The sequence below is a fragment of the Papilio polytes genome, unplaced genomic scaffold (genome assembly GCF_000836215.1).
Source record: "Papilio polytes unplaced genomic scaffold, Ppol_1.0 DF824169.1, whole genome shotgun sequence".
Classification (NCBI taxonomy): domain Eukaryota; kingdom Metazoa; phylum Arthropoda; class Insecta; order Lepidoptera; family Papilionidae; genus Papilio; species Papilio polytes.
The window spans coordinates 1,614,505-1,628,226 of NW_013525035.1; the positions used below are offsets into that span (position 1 = coordinate 1,614,505).

General features: G+C 34.1%; 2 protein-coding genes and 1 long non-coding RNA gene across 6 annotated transcripts in view; 2 read left to right on the forward strand and 1 right to left on the reverse strand.

Annotated features, from left to right (window-relative positions):
* Positions 1–5,447, forward strand: part of LOC106111370 (latrophilin Cirl) — a 285,223-nt gene extending 279,776 nt beyond the window's left edge. For 3 of the 4 annotated variants that reach the window (XM_013293420.1, XM_013293422.1, XM_013293419.1), the window contains 2 exons: positions 298–468; positions 4,131–5,447. In XM_013293420.1, coding sequence (XP_013148874.1) covers positions 298–468; positions 4,131–4,967 — 1,008 coding nt within the window. In that variant the 3' untranslated portion in view covers positions 4,968–5,447. Of the gene's footprint in view, positions 1–297; positions 469–1,542; positions 1,907–4,130 lie in introns of all 4 variants that reach the window. The other variant, XM_013293423.1, reaches the window with a different exon arrangement.
* A 4-nt stretch (positions 5,448–5,451) lies between these two features.
* LOC106111371 lies at positions 5,452–7,300 on the forward strand. The gene is made up of 2 exons (XR_001226161.1): positions 5,452–6,046; positions 6,078–7,300. It is a non-coding gene; the product is annotated as an uncharacterized LOC106111371 (long non-coding RNA).
* Positions 7,301–8,021: 721 nt separating this feature from the next.
* Positions 8,022–13,112, reverse strand: LOC106111273 (growth/differentiation factor 8-like). The gene is made up of 3 exons (XM_013293299.1): positions 13,107–13,112; positions 12,102–12,563; positions 8,022–10,658 (listed from the first exon to the last, which is right to left on the reverse strand). Exons 1-3 carry the CDS (start codon positions 13,110–13,112, stop codon positions 10,275–10,277), a joined length of 852 nt encoding a protein of 283 aa, XP_013148753.1. The 3' UTR covers positions 8,022–10,274.
* Between the last annotated feature and the right edge of the window lie 610 nt (positions 13,113–13,722).

The following is a 13,722-nucleotide window of genomic DNA, read 5'->3' on the forward strand; positions in this document are numbered from 1 at the left end:
GTAGTCCAATTTTTATACTGAAATCTTACGCGTAGTGTTTGAGTTATCTATTTGATTTTTAGGGACTGTAACATTAATTTTAAACCGACTACAAGTCCTCTTCCTTCATTCATCTGTATTTTTTGATCGACTTCCTAAAAAATTAGGTACTCAATTCGTCTGAATGTTTCCTTTTTGTACAATCTTCCACTCTCATCATGCGAATCTTAAGAATATACCCTCGCAGAAGGAAATCAAATCACATATCATGTTAAGATACTTCTTTATTTTAAATATAAAATGAACTGTTCTGTACAGTTCCAGAAGGAATGCGGGCGCCTGGCGCGGCGCTACCCCTGGCTGGGGTGCTGCGTGCGCGCGCCGCCGCCGCCCGCCACCGCCTCCTGCAGCCACGCCGACTCGCGCCCGCCCTCCGCCAAGCCGCGCAGGCACCTCGCTGACGACGTCGTCGACCCCAGGGACGTCACGGTAAGCTTACAAACTGACACCTGTCATATTGTAGTTACAGTAACAGTGGTGGTGAACATTTTTGTTTATGGTGCTAGGAAAACAAAACTGAATACTAAATTTACGTATTTATGATAGCACAAGCTTTTTATTCCCTTAAAATTTTAGTCCCTGTTTAGGGAAATATTGCAAGATAATTTATAAAACATAGAACTTACTTCAAATTACTTAAATTATCGAATCAAAGAAATGTTTATTGTTTTTCATTACAAGTACCTTAAGAAACTTGAACAACAATTGTAAGTTTACTTATTAAAAGGTTTACAATCCCTTAAGACGGTGGTCATTGTGCGAATGAGACGTTTAATATTTACATAGGAGCGATAGAGATGGGAGATAACAAGTAAATGTACAGACTCTCGTGTTCGCGCAGACTATAGTAGAAAATTTTTAGTTCTCCATTGTGATGAAAATCTTAACAAAGGTTTATTCAATTCTTTGGAGTTAAATATTATAATTCTTTATTTCATAGTACATTTAAATAAACGCTATATTAACATTGAACTTGTCTATGGGGCATTATTTATCCCAAATGGCATTTTAACAGTTTTTATGTCTACAAATAACTAACTCGAATTTGATAAGTAACAGGCTCCAAGCTCCAGGGGGTGGCATAGTGAGTTGATTAGATGATGATGATGATGATGATGATGATGATGATGGTGATGGTGATGGTGATGAGTTAAAAACAATTCATTACCAATTTAAGCTACCGTTGGATTTGATTTATTATAATTTTACGTATATTATGATAGATTTGAAGTATCTTGCATGATAACATGCTGGTGGAGGGTACATTTTTTCAACATGCGTCATGCTTATTAACTTGTACATCGCTTTTGCCCCATACAATATACTAGGGAATATTTTATCTATTGTAGATTAAAAAAAAACAACCATCTGGTTGTAATAGTTTGAATTCATCTTTAAATAATTTTAAAATATGGGGGTTTAATGTTATACCAAGCCTATTTAGTACTAAGCTAGGATATTTATTTCTATAAGTGATTGGACACCCAAATTACGTTTAAACAGAGTTCAACAAACACTTCGGTGGCCGCTTCAACAACCAACAACCTCGTCATCAACACTTTAAACGTTGTTGTCAACAACAACAACCACAATAACAACAACGTTATAAATAACGCGGCGGTCGCCTCTCTGGCCGCCGCGGCCGCCGCTCACAACTACCATCCTCATAGAAATCGGAGAAACTCCCAGGAGAATCAGAGTTTCGGTACTTCTTCCAACTTTGGCCCCACTTTAAACGCCACGGGGGCTAATTTCTCCCATAACATGCCTGAAAGGGAACCACCCGCCGCAATGACACATTTAAGAGGTCCCCTCAACCAGGGTAGTGGGAGATACCCGCCAGGATATCGGCAAAACGTCCAACAAGGTACGTGTCGCATTAATTGAGATAGGATGGTCATAAATTAAGAATCGTTTAAATACCACCAAAATACACCACTTCAAGCTTTTTTCAATGTAACTAATTGATCTTGAACAGCTCATTTTATTTGTCTATATTTTAAAATTGTTTTGTGTCGCCGTGTTACTAACAGTCTGTAAATTTATTTGATTTTAAAATGTTTATTTTGAAGTCTAGGTAACATGATTACTTTAGTAAAGAAGTTTTTATGTTTCGATATTGTTTTTAACGGTAAGTTGTCTTTTTTTTTTGGTCTTTTTTAACAATTTTAACGCTTTTTTTCCTTTAATACTAACAAGGGTACTTTAATTCGTGGTGTGGTGGTTTAAAATTAGTATTGCATTTTATAACTAATAACTTTGAACATTGCAAAACAAATCCTATCTATAATTAATGTGATGCGTATTCTATCGAAGTAGACAATTTTTAATTGATCTCCTGTGATCTCTCTTTTTAAAAAACTTTTCAGGTTGTCGATGGTTGGGTCTATTATGTCTATTTAAGTAGATATACGTATATACGCTTAAATATACTATATATAAAATTACAAAGCCCATATTCAGTGATTTCTTTGACCAAATCACAAACATCACCTTAAAAACTTAGGTTAAAACCGTTATTTTTACCTACAAACAGAGTTACAACATACAACCGGAATCAAGATGGAATATCAGGCCGACAGCGCCAATATACGTGCCCAATGACGACGCCAGGTCGGCCCGCGTGGCCACGCCGCAAATACCTCACAGCGCCTCGCACTCACAGAGCATTGCGTCAATGCATAGCTACAGGAATAATATAGAAGTGCCTAACGATTACCAGAATGTAAGATCGCGGTCGCCATCTTGTTTCTCCAACAAGATGGCGGCCTCGATTGGCGCCAACGAGTGGGCGTTAATGGCCAACACGATCGGGGGCAATGTATGGAAGGTGAGGGAGGGCTTGCTTGTGTGGACACTACTAGAGTGACTTAGCAGCTTTAGTGAGATCTCTTATAGAAAATTTAATGCCCAATTTTTCATTTTAACGTCGAATTAAAGATTGTGTGCGTCGATTACGAACTAACATTATAATAAATAATTTGTTTATCGTGACCAAATGTACTATTTGTGTATGAAGTTAATAAATCATAGATTTAAAGTGATTCCTTGTTAATAAACGGAATGTTTTTTTTATATTTAATGCTAGTTGATAAGAGCATTTTTAAATACATAATTATTTTTCAATCTTCACTATAGTCATTATTAAAGTCTTATAAAACGTTAAATGTGTATTTCGCTATGTATTTGTTATTTTACGAATGTAATTAATATTTTACTGTATTGAACTTTTCTTAGGTGGTGGCTATATAAGTAATACGAATAGAGATCTTACTAAAGTGTAAATAAAGTTCATAATTGCATGAAAACTAAACATAGTGTTTTGCATGATTCATTTTTAAATTGCACTTTACTGTACATACTAGCCCATCCCACATCTTTTATCTATTCACTTCATACTTTGATAATAATAAGCATGAACAATCGACCATACATTTCTATGGTCATCTAGGTTTTCCTTGAGCTTAGAAACGAGTAGGAATCTGTCAATCGAACTATCAATATGGAAAGAATTATTGCACAGATTGGCGATCAAATCGTTTTAGTAACGATTTGTCAAAGTATCAACAATCTTACTAAGTATCGCCGACTTTACAAACTGTCGCCGACTTTACAAAGCATCGCTGACTTTACACAGTATCGCCGACTTCAGTGTCACTTTGTGATTCAATTCGTTCGTTGCCTAGGCATCTTGCAATTGGGCAGCGTACACGATCAGTCGGTGAAATCTGTAATTTAAATTGTTTGCGACGTTTATCATTAGCTTTAGTATGCGTGTATTTTTGTCTCACTCTAAACAATGACATATGAACTGAGCTGTATCATTCATCTTAGATGTGCGTGTATTTTGATATTAATATCATATTTTTTAAAAGTCGTGTTCGATCACAACATTAGACGTTATAGTGTTCCATTAATAAAATCCTAACCTAACCTATTTTGTTACTTTTAAATAGTACTCGATTTGCACTTAGAAAGAAAATTTAACGTTAGATTTAGCCTTTTAACTTGAAGTTTAAATATTAACCAGTTGTGATCGAACTTATCAGGATTTCTATACAAACAACTAATGTAAATATTTGGTATTCCAGAACACTTCTTCTAAGCACCACGCGGGGAACACATCGACTTTACCGCATCACGACACACTAACACGCCAACTGCAGCAAAACCACATTCACAGCCCTTACGAATGCGAGGCGCCCCTCGCCCCGCTCGCCCCCGCCTCCCCCCGGCATGTCAAAGACGAAGATAGTCCCTTGCACCACCCTCAAGGGTACAACACCACCAGAAGCTACAACCAGGATTTCAGAAATCCACATGTTTACATGTCTCAACACTCGCCCGGCAGCCAGGAAATGATTTTCCGCAAGCACTACAAGGACGATCGACGTAAACACCACCACGGCAGTCAAGGTGTTAACCACACCTACTCAGAGATAGCTTCGCAACAAGGCAGAATGTATCGACGTGGATCCGAACAGGAGTTCAGAGTGATACAGGACGATCCTGTCTACGAGGAGATCGAGAGAAACGAGACTTTGATGTCCGATATGTCGGACGATAACTCTGGCCCCGACAACTGCCGACAAAACCCGGGACACCATGGCTCGTCCTCGTCTAAATTCTTCGGAGACCATCGGCCTTTGATATCGTACAGTCCTGGAGATAGACATCATCATGAACAGGAGCATTATGGAAAGTACGGGAAATGGGATACCTTGGATAGGGGGTATGATAGACATGCGTACGAGAGCGGGAGACTGGTCCATCCTTACCACCAGCCCCAGGAGAACAATATGAGAGCGCTGGCGGCTGTGCTTAATGGAGAGAATAACGTGGTCTGTCACCTCGAGCCTCACAACTCCTACGACGTGTACCAGCCACAATCCGGCAACCCGAGGACCGTCTCCCAGCCTAGTTTCTGAATCTCATGAATGACGTAATCCGTTATTTCGCTTTCAAAGACTTTGTACAGATATCTCCGATTTTCTATGGACGTAGAATCGTCTTAGTGGACAGGTTTTTAAGTGATAGCATTTTATGTAGAAACTTGCCATAACGTGGACTTTAAAATATTTATATTTATAGACGGTTAGATGTAAAACTTAAAATTAAATCACTTTCTCCACTGTGATCCTATTTAAAGTAACGGCTCAAGTTTCAGTGTTGCGACGTTATTCTGCGATGTAATAGCAATTTGTATATACTTTTAGCGTTTAGTGTCCTAGTGAATGTACTTCCGGTGTGACCTTACTATTTCTACTGAGAAACCTTTCGGTTCTGTTTGGACGGAGAATTAAACAAGTAGGACCTTTAGGAACAAACAGCGCGTTTTAATTAATGAGTGAAAAAATATTTTTAACTTTATTAGGTAACTAAAAGATCTAAAATTAATTACATTTACAAATTTTAGAAAAATATAAAATAAAAATGCAAAAAGTATGGATTTCAAAATTTATTTTACTTAAAATCATTTAATTACCATAAATAAAGGTGTATTGTTTAACTCTCCGTTACTTACGACATTTCCACAGTGTATTGCATTTCTCGTTATTGTAGTTTTTAATGATCTGTGATGTATCATTTATTGCTTTAGATTAGACCTCTGTTCGTGCTCTTGTACACTGCCATACAATACGCTGGGCACCCCGCAAAACCTCGGCTGTCCCTCGGCTTAGGCCCTCTCAGCTAAAGGTCCTTCAACAAAGGTTTACCTCAGCTAAAGGTCCTACAACAAAGGTTTACCTCAGCTAAAGGTCCTTCAACAAAGGGTTACCTCAGCTAAAGGTCCTTCAACAAAGGTTTACCTCAGCTGAAGGTCCTTCAACAAAGGGTTACCTCGGCTAAAGGTCCTTCAACAAAGGGTTACTTCAGCTAAAGGTCCTTCAACAAAGGTTTACCTCAGCTAAAGGTCCTTCAACAAAGGTTTACCTCAGCTAAAGGTCCTTCAACAAAGGTTTACCTCAACTAAAGGTCCTTCAACAAAGGTTTACCTCAGCTAAAGGTCCTTGAACAAAGGTTTACTTCGGCTAAAGGTCCTTCAACAAAGGTTTACCTCAGCTAAGGGCCCTTCAACAAAGGTTTACTTCGGCTAAAGGTCCTTCAACAAAGGTTTACCTCAGCTAAGGGTCCTTCAACAAAGGTTTACCTCAGCTAAAGGTCCTTCAACAAAGGTTTACCTCAGCTAAAGGTCCTTCAACAAAGGTTTACCTCAGCTAAGGGTCCTTCAACAAAGGGTTACCTCAGCTAAAGGTCCTTCAACAAAGGGTTACCTCGGCTAAAGGTCCTTCAACAAAGGTTTACCTCAGCTAAAGGTCCTTTAACAAAGGGTTACCTCAGCTAAAGGTCCTTCAACAAAGGGTTACCTCAGCTAAAGGCTTTTCTTTTTACCTTGGAAACGTTTTAAAGAAATCCATCCAACCTATTATAGACTGACACTCCTTGATGTTGTGCACTTTCCTGTACTTTAGAACTTAGCGTTTAAAAAGTTTTACTTAAAAAAATGATATGATAAAAAAATTCGATATTATTTCTACATAAGTAGATTTAATTTTAATGAAATAACAGATTAAATGTTGATTTTATACTTAACTTTTGGTAGTTGATGTATACAATTATTAAAAAAAAAACTTTTTCATTTTGTATACATTTGAATGAGCATTTTGTATTCTTAAAATTTCCATGTGTTTATAAACAGTTAGATTTTTTGTAGACATAGCATTAATAATGAAGTTTTTTGTAAATTTGACATTGTAAAGCGATTTTTTGTTTGTGATATATATTTAATTTCCAGTGAAAGCCTTCAATAAATATAAGGAATTGTTTCTTAGAATTGATAAAAGTACAATAAAATGATTTGATTCTTTTGTCGTAATTTTTGGGATCGTCGAAGCAATATGATTAGACTGGAATGTTTAAAAAATTTAAAATTAACGACCGTTTTTTTATTATTAAATTTCTGTGACCAGGTATACCTTTAATATTAAGGTAGAAAAAATTAAAAAAAAATCGTGGGACGGTTATTTTTTGTAATTGGTATAAACTAGTCTGACAATTTTTTCCCACTTTTAAATATGTATTTTGTATATTGTCACCTGTATTTATGTTACATAATGTTTTTCTTTTTAAGTTTTGATTGTATTTTTAAAAGAGCGTTGACGAGTATATTAATGTAAAGTAGGACAAGCAAAATGTGTAAATAATTTAAAGTTTATATAAATAAAGAGTGGCTGTTCTCAGAGGACCGCCGCAAATTGAATTTGTTTTTTTTATACCTATATTGAATTACAGGGTGTTCTGGGAACGACGTGCACAATTGACTACCATAGAATCCTTGGTCTAAAATATGGCGATTTGAACTTACCTTTACACAAAGTTGCTTTATTTGGACGCTAGAGGGCTCTAAAGTTGGCTAAACAAATTTTATTCATATTGAAACCATAGTTTCTGTTTGTTAAACTACATCCTTTTATGGAACAAACCTTTTTCATCAAATCAGAGGGGCTCGAAAACTCGAATCAAAACAATTACTGTTTAGTTTTTTTCTCAGGTAGACAATTTTATTTGAAATATTTTTGGTCTCTGTTTAATTTTTAATTTTGCGAACGGTTTTGGTTCAAAACGGTATTTTTTTTAAATTTAAATTCTGCGGAACTATCAGTTAACGTTTTGTTTTTAAAATTTGCTACAGGTGTTTGCAAAATATGATATATTCGAAGTTGCCCAGCCCTCATGATTTGATGGCAAAAGTAACATAAAAATATGAAGACACAAATACAAAAAAACTATGGTTTATTAAAACCATAGATGAATGAATATTTGAATAAAATATTTGAATGTGAAATAATTTGCAAACTTTAGAGCACTCTAACGCCCCCACGAAGCAACTTCCGATCTATTCGTTACCTCTAGGTAAGTTGGATCAAATCATCATATTTTCAACCAAGGAATGTAGGTCACACGAATAAAACAAATAAGAATTATGATTTGAAAATTTATTTCATACATTTTAATGACACGTGAATGTTAGTTTAAAAAATTTTGACAATCTTCGAGAATTATAGTAAGAGAAATTCACTTAACGCTAAAAATTTTGTATAATTCTTTATAAAAATCGATATCCAAAAGCAAAGGGAGATCTTTGTAAAGGCACACGAAAAAAAAAACAGTTGCCCAAAAATGAGATCTAATTTTTGAAAATTCTATCGACGAAAATTTTTCTAAACCTTAAATTACGAAACATTAAAAAAAACATTTAAATCACTTCCAAATAATACGTTATTTATTCCTAAAATAAAATAATGGGTAGGTACAGAGTCGATTATTCTTTGATTAATTAAAAGACTTTAAGCACTACCCGCTAAAAAGAACTAAAAAGAAATGTCCTTTAAAGATTTTTTCTTCTAAAAAACATAGAATAATTTTGAACGAGATCCAAAAAATGTCTAAGAAAAATCTCACAACTACATTGTTTATAGAAATTCATAATAACTACTTATATCAATTGAAAACATCGAGTCCTGTATTTTAAAACTGCAAGGTACTGCTAAAAATTTAATATAGACAAATGCAATCTCTTAGGCACAAATATATAACTTCGAACTGAAAATTTTTTTTTTATACAAAATCTATTTTCCCGCCATTTTTGACAGATGTACGAACATTCCTATTTCAAACTTACTAAATACATAAATGTTAAAGACCGTATCGTTAAAAAATCATATTCAAATCTACATGTAAAACAATATCAACGAGCCAAAGGTAAAGATTGGATCTCAAATTCCATTTATTGTTCTTTTTGTCAAACGTATTAACAAAGACAATACGCCTATTAATATTAATGAAGTCTGGCACAAGAATGTTCCAACTACATTTAAATAATAATTATTATGGATTGCTAAAGATATGAAATAGAGTAAAATTTGTTACATGTCAACTCTATGCTGTGAAAAAACTTATATATAGTCAAACAAGGATGTCAAGCCTAGTAAGAGGCGCTTTTTAATCTACATGGGTACATGGAAAAAGACACCAAAAGTAGGCGTTTATGCATAATTTAATTTCACTTATGCCGGCCGGGTCAAAAATCACGGCACAAAACTTGCTAAAAATACATTATCATTTAAATAAAAGACCAATAATTAAAATAAAAGAGATAATTTGTGCCTACGAAAGTTTCACTTATTTATATTATAGGTTACCTAGACTCTTAGAATTTAAGACTTATTTCTGAAAGTATAAATGCCATTTTGAGATACGATTCGTTGTATTTATATCATTTTAAAAGCGAGATACATTTGTTATTGTTGCATAAAAAGATTGACAGTGCATCGAGTCAAGTTTGATTTCATTTTTATCACTAGCACAATGAAGTCAGAGGTCAATTACCTATTAAAGGAGAATTTATTGATTTTAAATACCTATACGTACTTTACAGCGAATAATTGACGAGTTATTTAGCTTAGTATAAATATAAATGGTTATTTTACGGTTAAATATAGCAACACTGTACTTATTTACTTGGAACATTTTAAATTTTTCGATTATTTAGGAAGTGGGCACCCCTATGTCATGAACACAGATAAAAAAGTACATAAATATGAAAAAAAATTGACTTCTGACTTCTAACGATGCGTAAAAAGAAACGGAAAAATTGGTAAGGTATTCAAATGATAAATAAGTACCTTACATAGTGAAGGGATAAATTATTTTGTCATAACCTTAAAATGCCGCTTATTCTGTAAATTTCAAACAGTCGTATTACTTACCGATTGTCTTAAAGCTACAGAATGAGGGTTTTATTAATATCTAGATATATAAAACGTATAAAATATACACTCACGGCACACATCACTAGGGTTCGCAGTCTTCAACTAAACAGCAATACACAACACTACGCTCCAAATGGCTAAAACTGTTGATACTTGTAAACAATTCGTTTTATAGACACAAATACAAAACTTGTAATTATTACAATTTAGTAAATTGTCTTATTTATACAAACATAAAATAAAACAGAGTAAATATCAACAATACGGTGTACTATAAAAAAATGTCGACACTTCAATTTTGAAGTTGAGGTTATGTTCGTTTTGGCGCTAAAAGTCGACCATTTTGTTTTTGACAAACAGAACAGACTATGCAAGAATGCGACAATTAACATAGAATAAACAGGCAGATAACAAAATGTATTTTTTTAATCTTAGCCATTTGGAGCTATTTCTGTATAGGTGCTATGAACATCCACAGCTTTCGACGACCATACCAGGTATCGTACCATAGATTATATTAAGATCGTCATCAAAATATAACATAGAAATGCTGCTCATCTTGCGAGGAGCACAGCAGGGCCCACCGCTGCCTTGGGGCGTTACTAAATGGACTAAATGTGTATGGGGATACTTCTGGAGGAAGCTGTAAGGGCATTCGCCGCTGCAGTAGTTAGCATCATACTGTTTAGGAGCTATTATCCAGTCCCAACCGAACTCCTCGAAGTTAACAGACAGCGGGTACCGACAGCAGCGAACTTCTTTAGAATTCTCAGTGCAGTCCATGCCTATCGTTCTTCTCGTCCGTTTGTGTGAATTGTCTCTAAGACTTACTTCTATGTATGGCATCTGTAACAAATATTTTTATTAATAACCAACTGTTGCCGGAGACTTCGCACGCGTGAAATTAAAAATCAATATAAAATATAGCTTATGTTACTTACAGATATACATATTACCTATTTAACGGTGAAAAAAATTTAAAATCACCCCAGTAGTTTTTGAGTTATTCCAATACATACAAAAATACAAAACTTCCCTCTTAATAGGTATAGAAGTATAGATAGAAAATGATTAGTTTCACAAAAGTTTTACAAATTTAGAACTGGACTAAGCAACAATTGGACTATACTTTTTTATTGGAAATCATCTTCTCTGATAAGCACAATAACAAAACCATAATCGATAACTACATATATAGGTTATTTAATAATAATTAATACTAGTTAGGTTTTCCCATGATAAAGAAATTAAAATGAACACTTAGTTATGTCGTCTTTAAATTATTTATTTATCTTAAGAATATCATACGCATCTTAACAAGAATTAGGTCAACAAGATAATCGTTGTAGTAAAAATTTTAACGATTTATGATAACTTGGACACAATCGACCACTGTATGTATTAATTTGTTACTATGCAAATATCAAGCGAGAATAATCGGCATTATCATTTATTTCAAAACCGCACACCCTTTGTTCTGGTAGATTTAACTGAAATTTTAACTGTAAAAAATGTTAGGCATTTACTGTTGCTCACGACCTCACCGGCGTAAAGTAAAAAAAGAAGGAATTTTTGAATTTGCCCCAGTAGTTTTTGAGTTATTTCAATACATACAAAAATATAAATCTTTCCTCTTTATCATATTAGTATAGATAATATTTCTGTCGACATAAATTGGACAAACATCAATAAGCAATATAAATTTGTTGAATAACATTACGTGAAAATAATTTGTTTAAAGTGTAGTACTAAGTTTTACCTTTTGTCAATATTCATTCTGTGAATATTACTAGGTATTATCCGCGAACCCGGATACACATTTAAAACAATAACTTGATAAGATATCTTGTATTATTTTAATTTTATTTATAGCAACATATGTGATTGTTATTTCGCGGAAAGAAGAACTGAAATATTATGTTATGCAAGAAATGAGCAAACGATAAACTTTTTAAAATAGCAATCTGGTCTAAATTCATTAATATGGCTTAAAAAATAATGTAAACAAACGCTCTTAAATTGTATTTTAAATTTTACTAATAATACATTTTTTGTATGTATTTATATAACTCAAAAACTACTGGGTCATTTTCAAAATTTTTTTCACTAATTAAAATCTATTTTTCTGATATTCATTGAGGTAAAGACCTTATAAAGAATTAACCAATTAAACGTAATTTGTTAACAAAAATACTTTCACGTAATAATATCAAGAAAATTGTTTGTATCAAATGACAAAGTCGCGGCGGATCGACACCAAAATAAACTAATAACGATTAGATAACTTACCAAAGCATTATTTGATTCAGAGCTCGGATGTGGTACAACTAAGCTCATCCTATTCTTCGAGTCTTGTACTCTCACAACTATCGCTAGGTTCTCCCTCGGCAGCCTGAAGAATTCCGCCACCATCGTGGTCACGTTCAGCTTCACCCATCTCCCGACCTTCAGTTCTTTTCTGGACATCTTTATCGAGCTCTCCGTGTAAGGCACGGAGGCCTTGCTACCCTGACTATTCCTCGTCACCCTATTCACTTGTAATCCTATTGAGAAAAATTCCTCCGGCCCCAAGGTCACGTTCAGCCTCTGCTCCAACTCCTGAACGTGGATGTTGAGGAACGCCTCGTCCACCTCATTCTGGAGCACCTTACTGGTGAACCGGAAGTTGATCACCTTAAGACCTTTGAAGTGACTGTGCCGTCGCGTATCTGAATGCAAAAAAAAACAATGCACAACTCTATTAACAATAATCTTCAATGATTAAAAAAATGAATAAAGAGCAAGACAATAGCGTTAATGTAAAGCCAGATTCGATTTTAAACGCTACTTTATCTTGTAAATTCATAACGTTTTAAAATATTTAAATTAAGAACAACAATATACAGCCAGGTACAATTTTAGATGTAAAATAAATCACAAACACGCGTTTAAATGAAAACAAAACAAAATGTTGCGCATACCGAGTTCAAAAATAACGCTTGTTACTAGTTACTATCGGGAAGTGCGTAGACGTGTGACCTTGACCTAAATATACTAAACGACATTTATTCACGAACTGATAGCGATTTAGCGAACGATTCGGCGAAAAAAAAACAAATGCCTAACACCGCACGCAAATTACGTAGCATCATAACCTCAAAATCACCGAAAAAACTTATTGTTGTTTAATTTACGATATAAAAAACGGTCAATTTGCAACAATATTATTGTCGTTGTCACACTATCGTTACATATAAATAAGTACTATTTGCATGTTTATACAATAAAGTATTTCAAATTTCACTATTTTAATACCACCATGATATAACCATATCCATCACCTTTCTCCTTTTAGAAATAAAGTAACTTTAAGCCGCCACTTAGAGCACTATATTCTCCATGCATACCCTTTCATACATACCATGAATGTTACTAAAATAGGTAAATTTAAAATACCTAAGCCTATTATAGGAACTAATGCGTTAATAAAGTATGTTTCTTTTGCGTGCAACGAAACGACTTTTCGACACATAAAACTATCACTTAGGGAAGTGTGCAAGAGTAAATTGTTGTTTTATAGTTCAACAAAATCCTGCCAAATTGTTGAATATAAACGTTCATTGCAGTGGCCGAAAAAAAGTTGACATGTGCCAAAAATACTAATTGTACACGTGCAGTGTGTCTAAAATAACAACACAATGTGTTGAAAGTTTTTTCCGAATCACGCATTCATAGAATTATTTAATGACAACTAATGATTTTTATTACAGATTATAAATAAATAAACAATGTTTTCCCGCCAATTTTTGATAAGAAATGCAATATCTAAACGTTAATTTTACTCATTGTATTTTTTAAATGACATATTCATCATGACATGACATATTGATCATGAACGCAGTTTTAAAATGTGTCACAGATTATAAATAAT

Coding starts and splice junctions, on each gene's coding strand:
- LOC106111273 (XM_013293299.1), bottom strand. Junction 10,659..12,101: donor CTGAATCAAATAATGCTTTG/GTAAGTTATCTA, acceptor TATTTGTTACAG/ATGCCATACATAGAAGTAAG.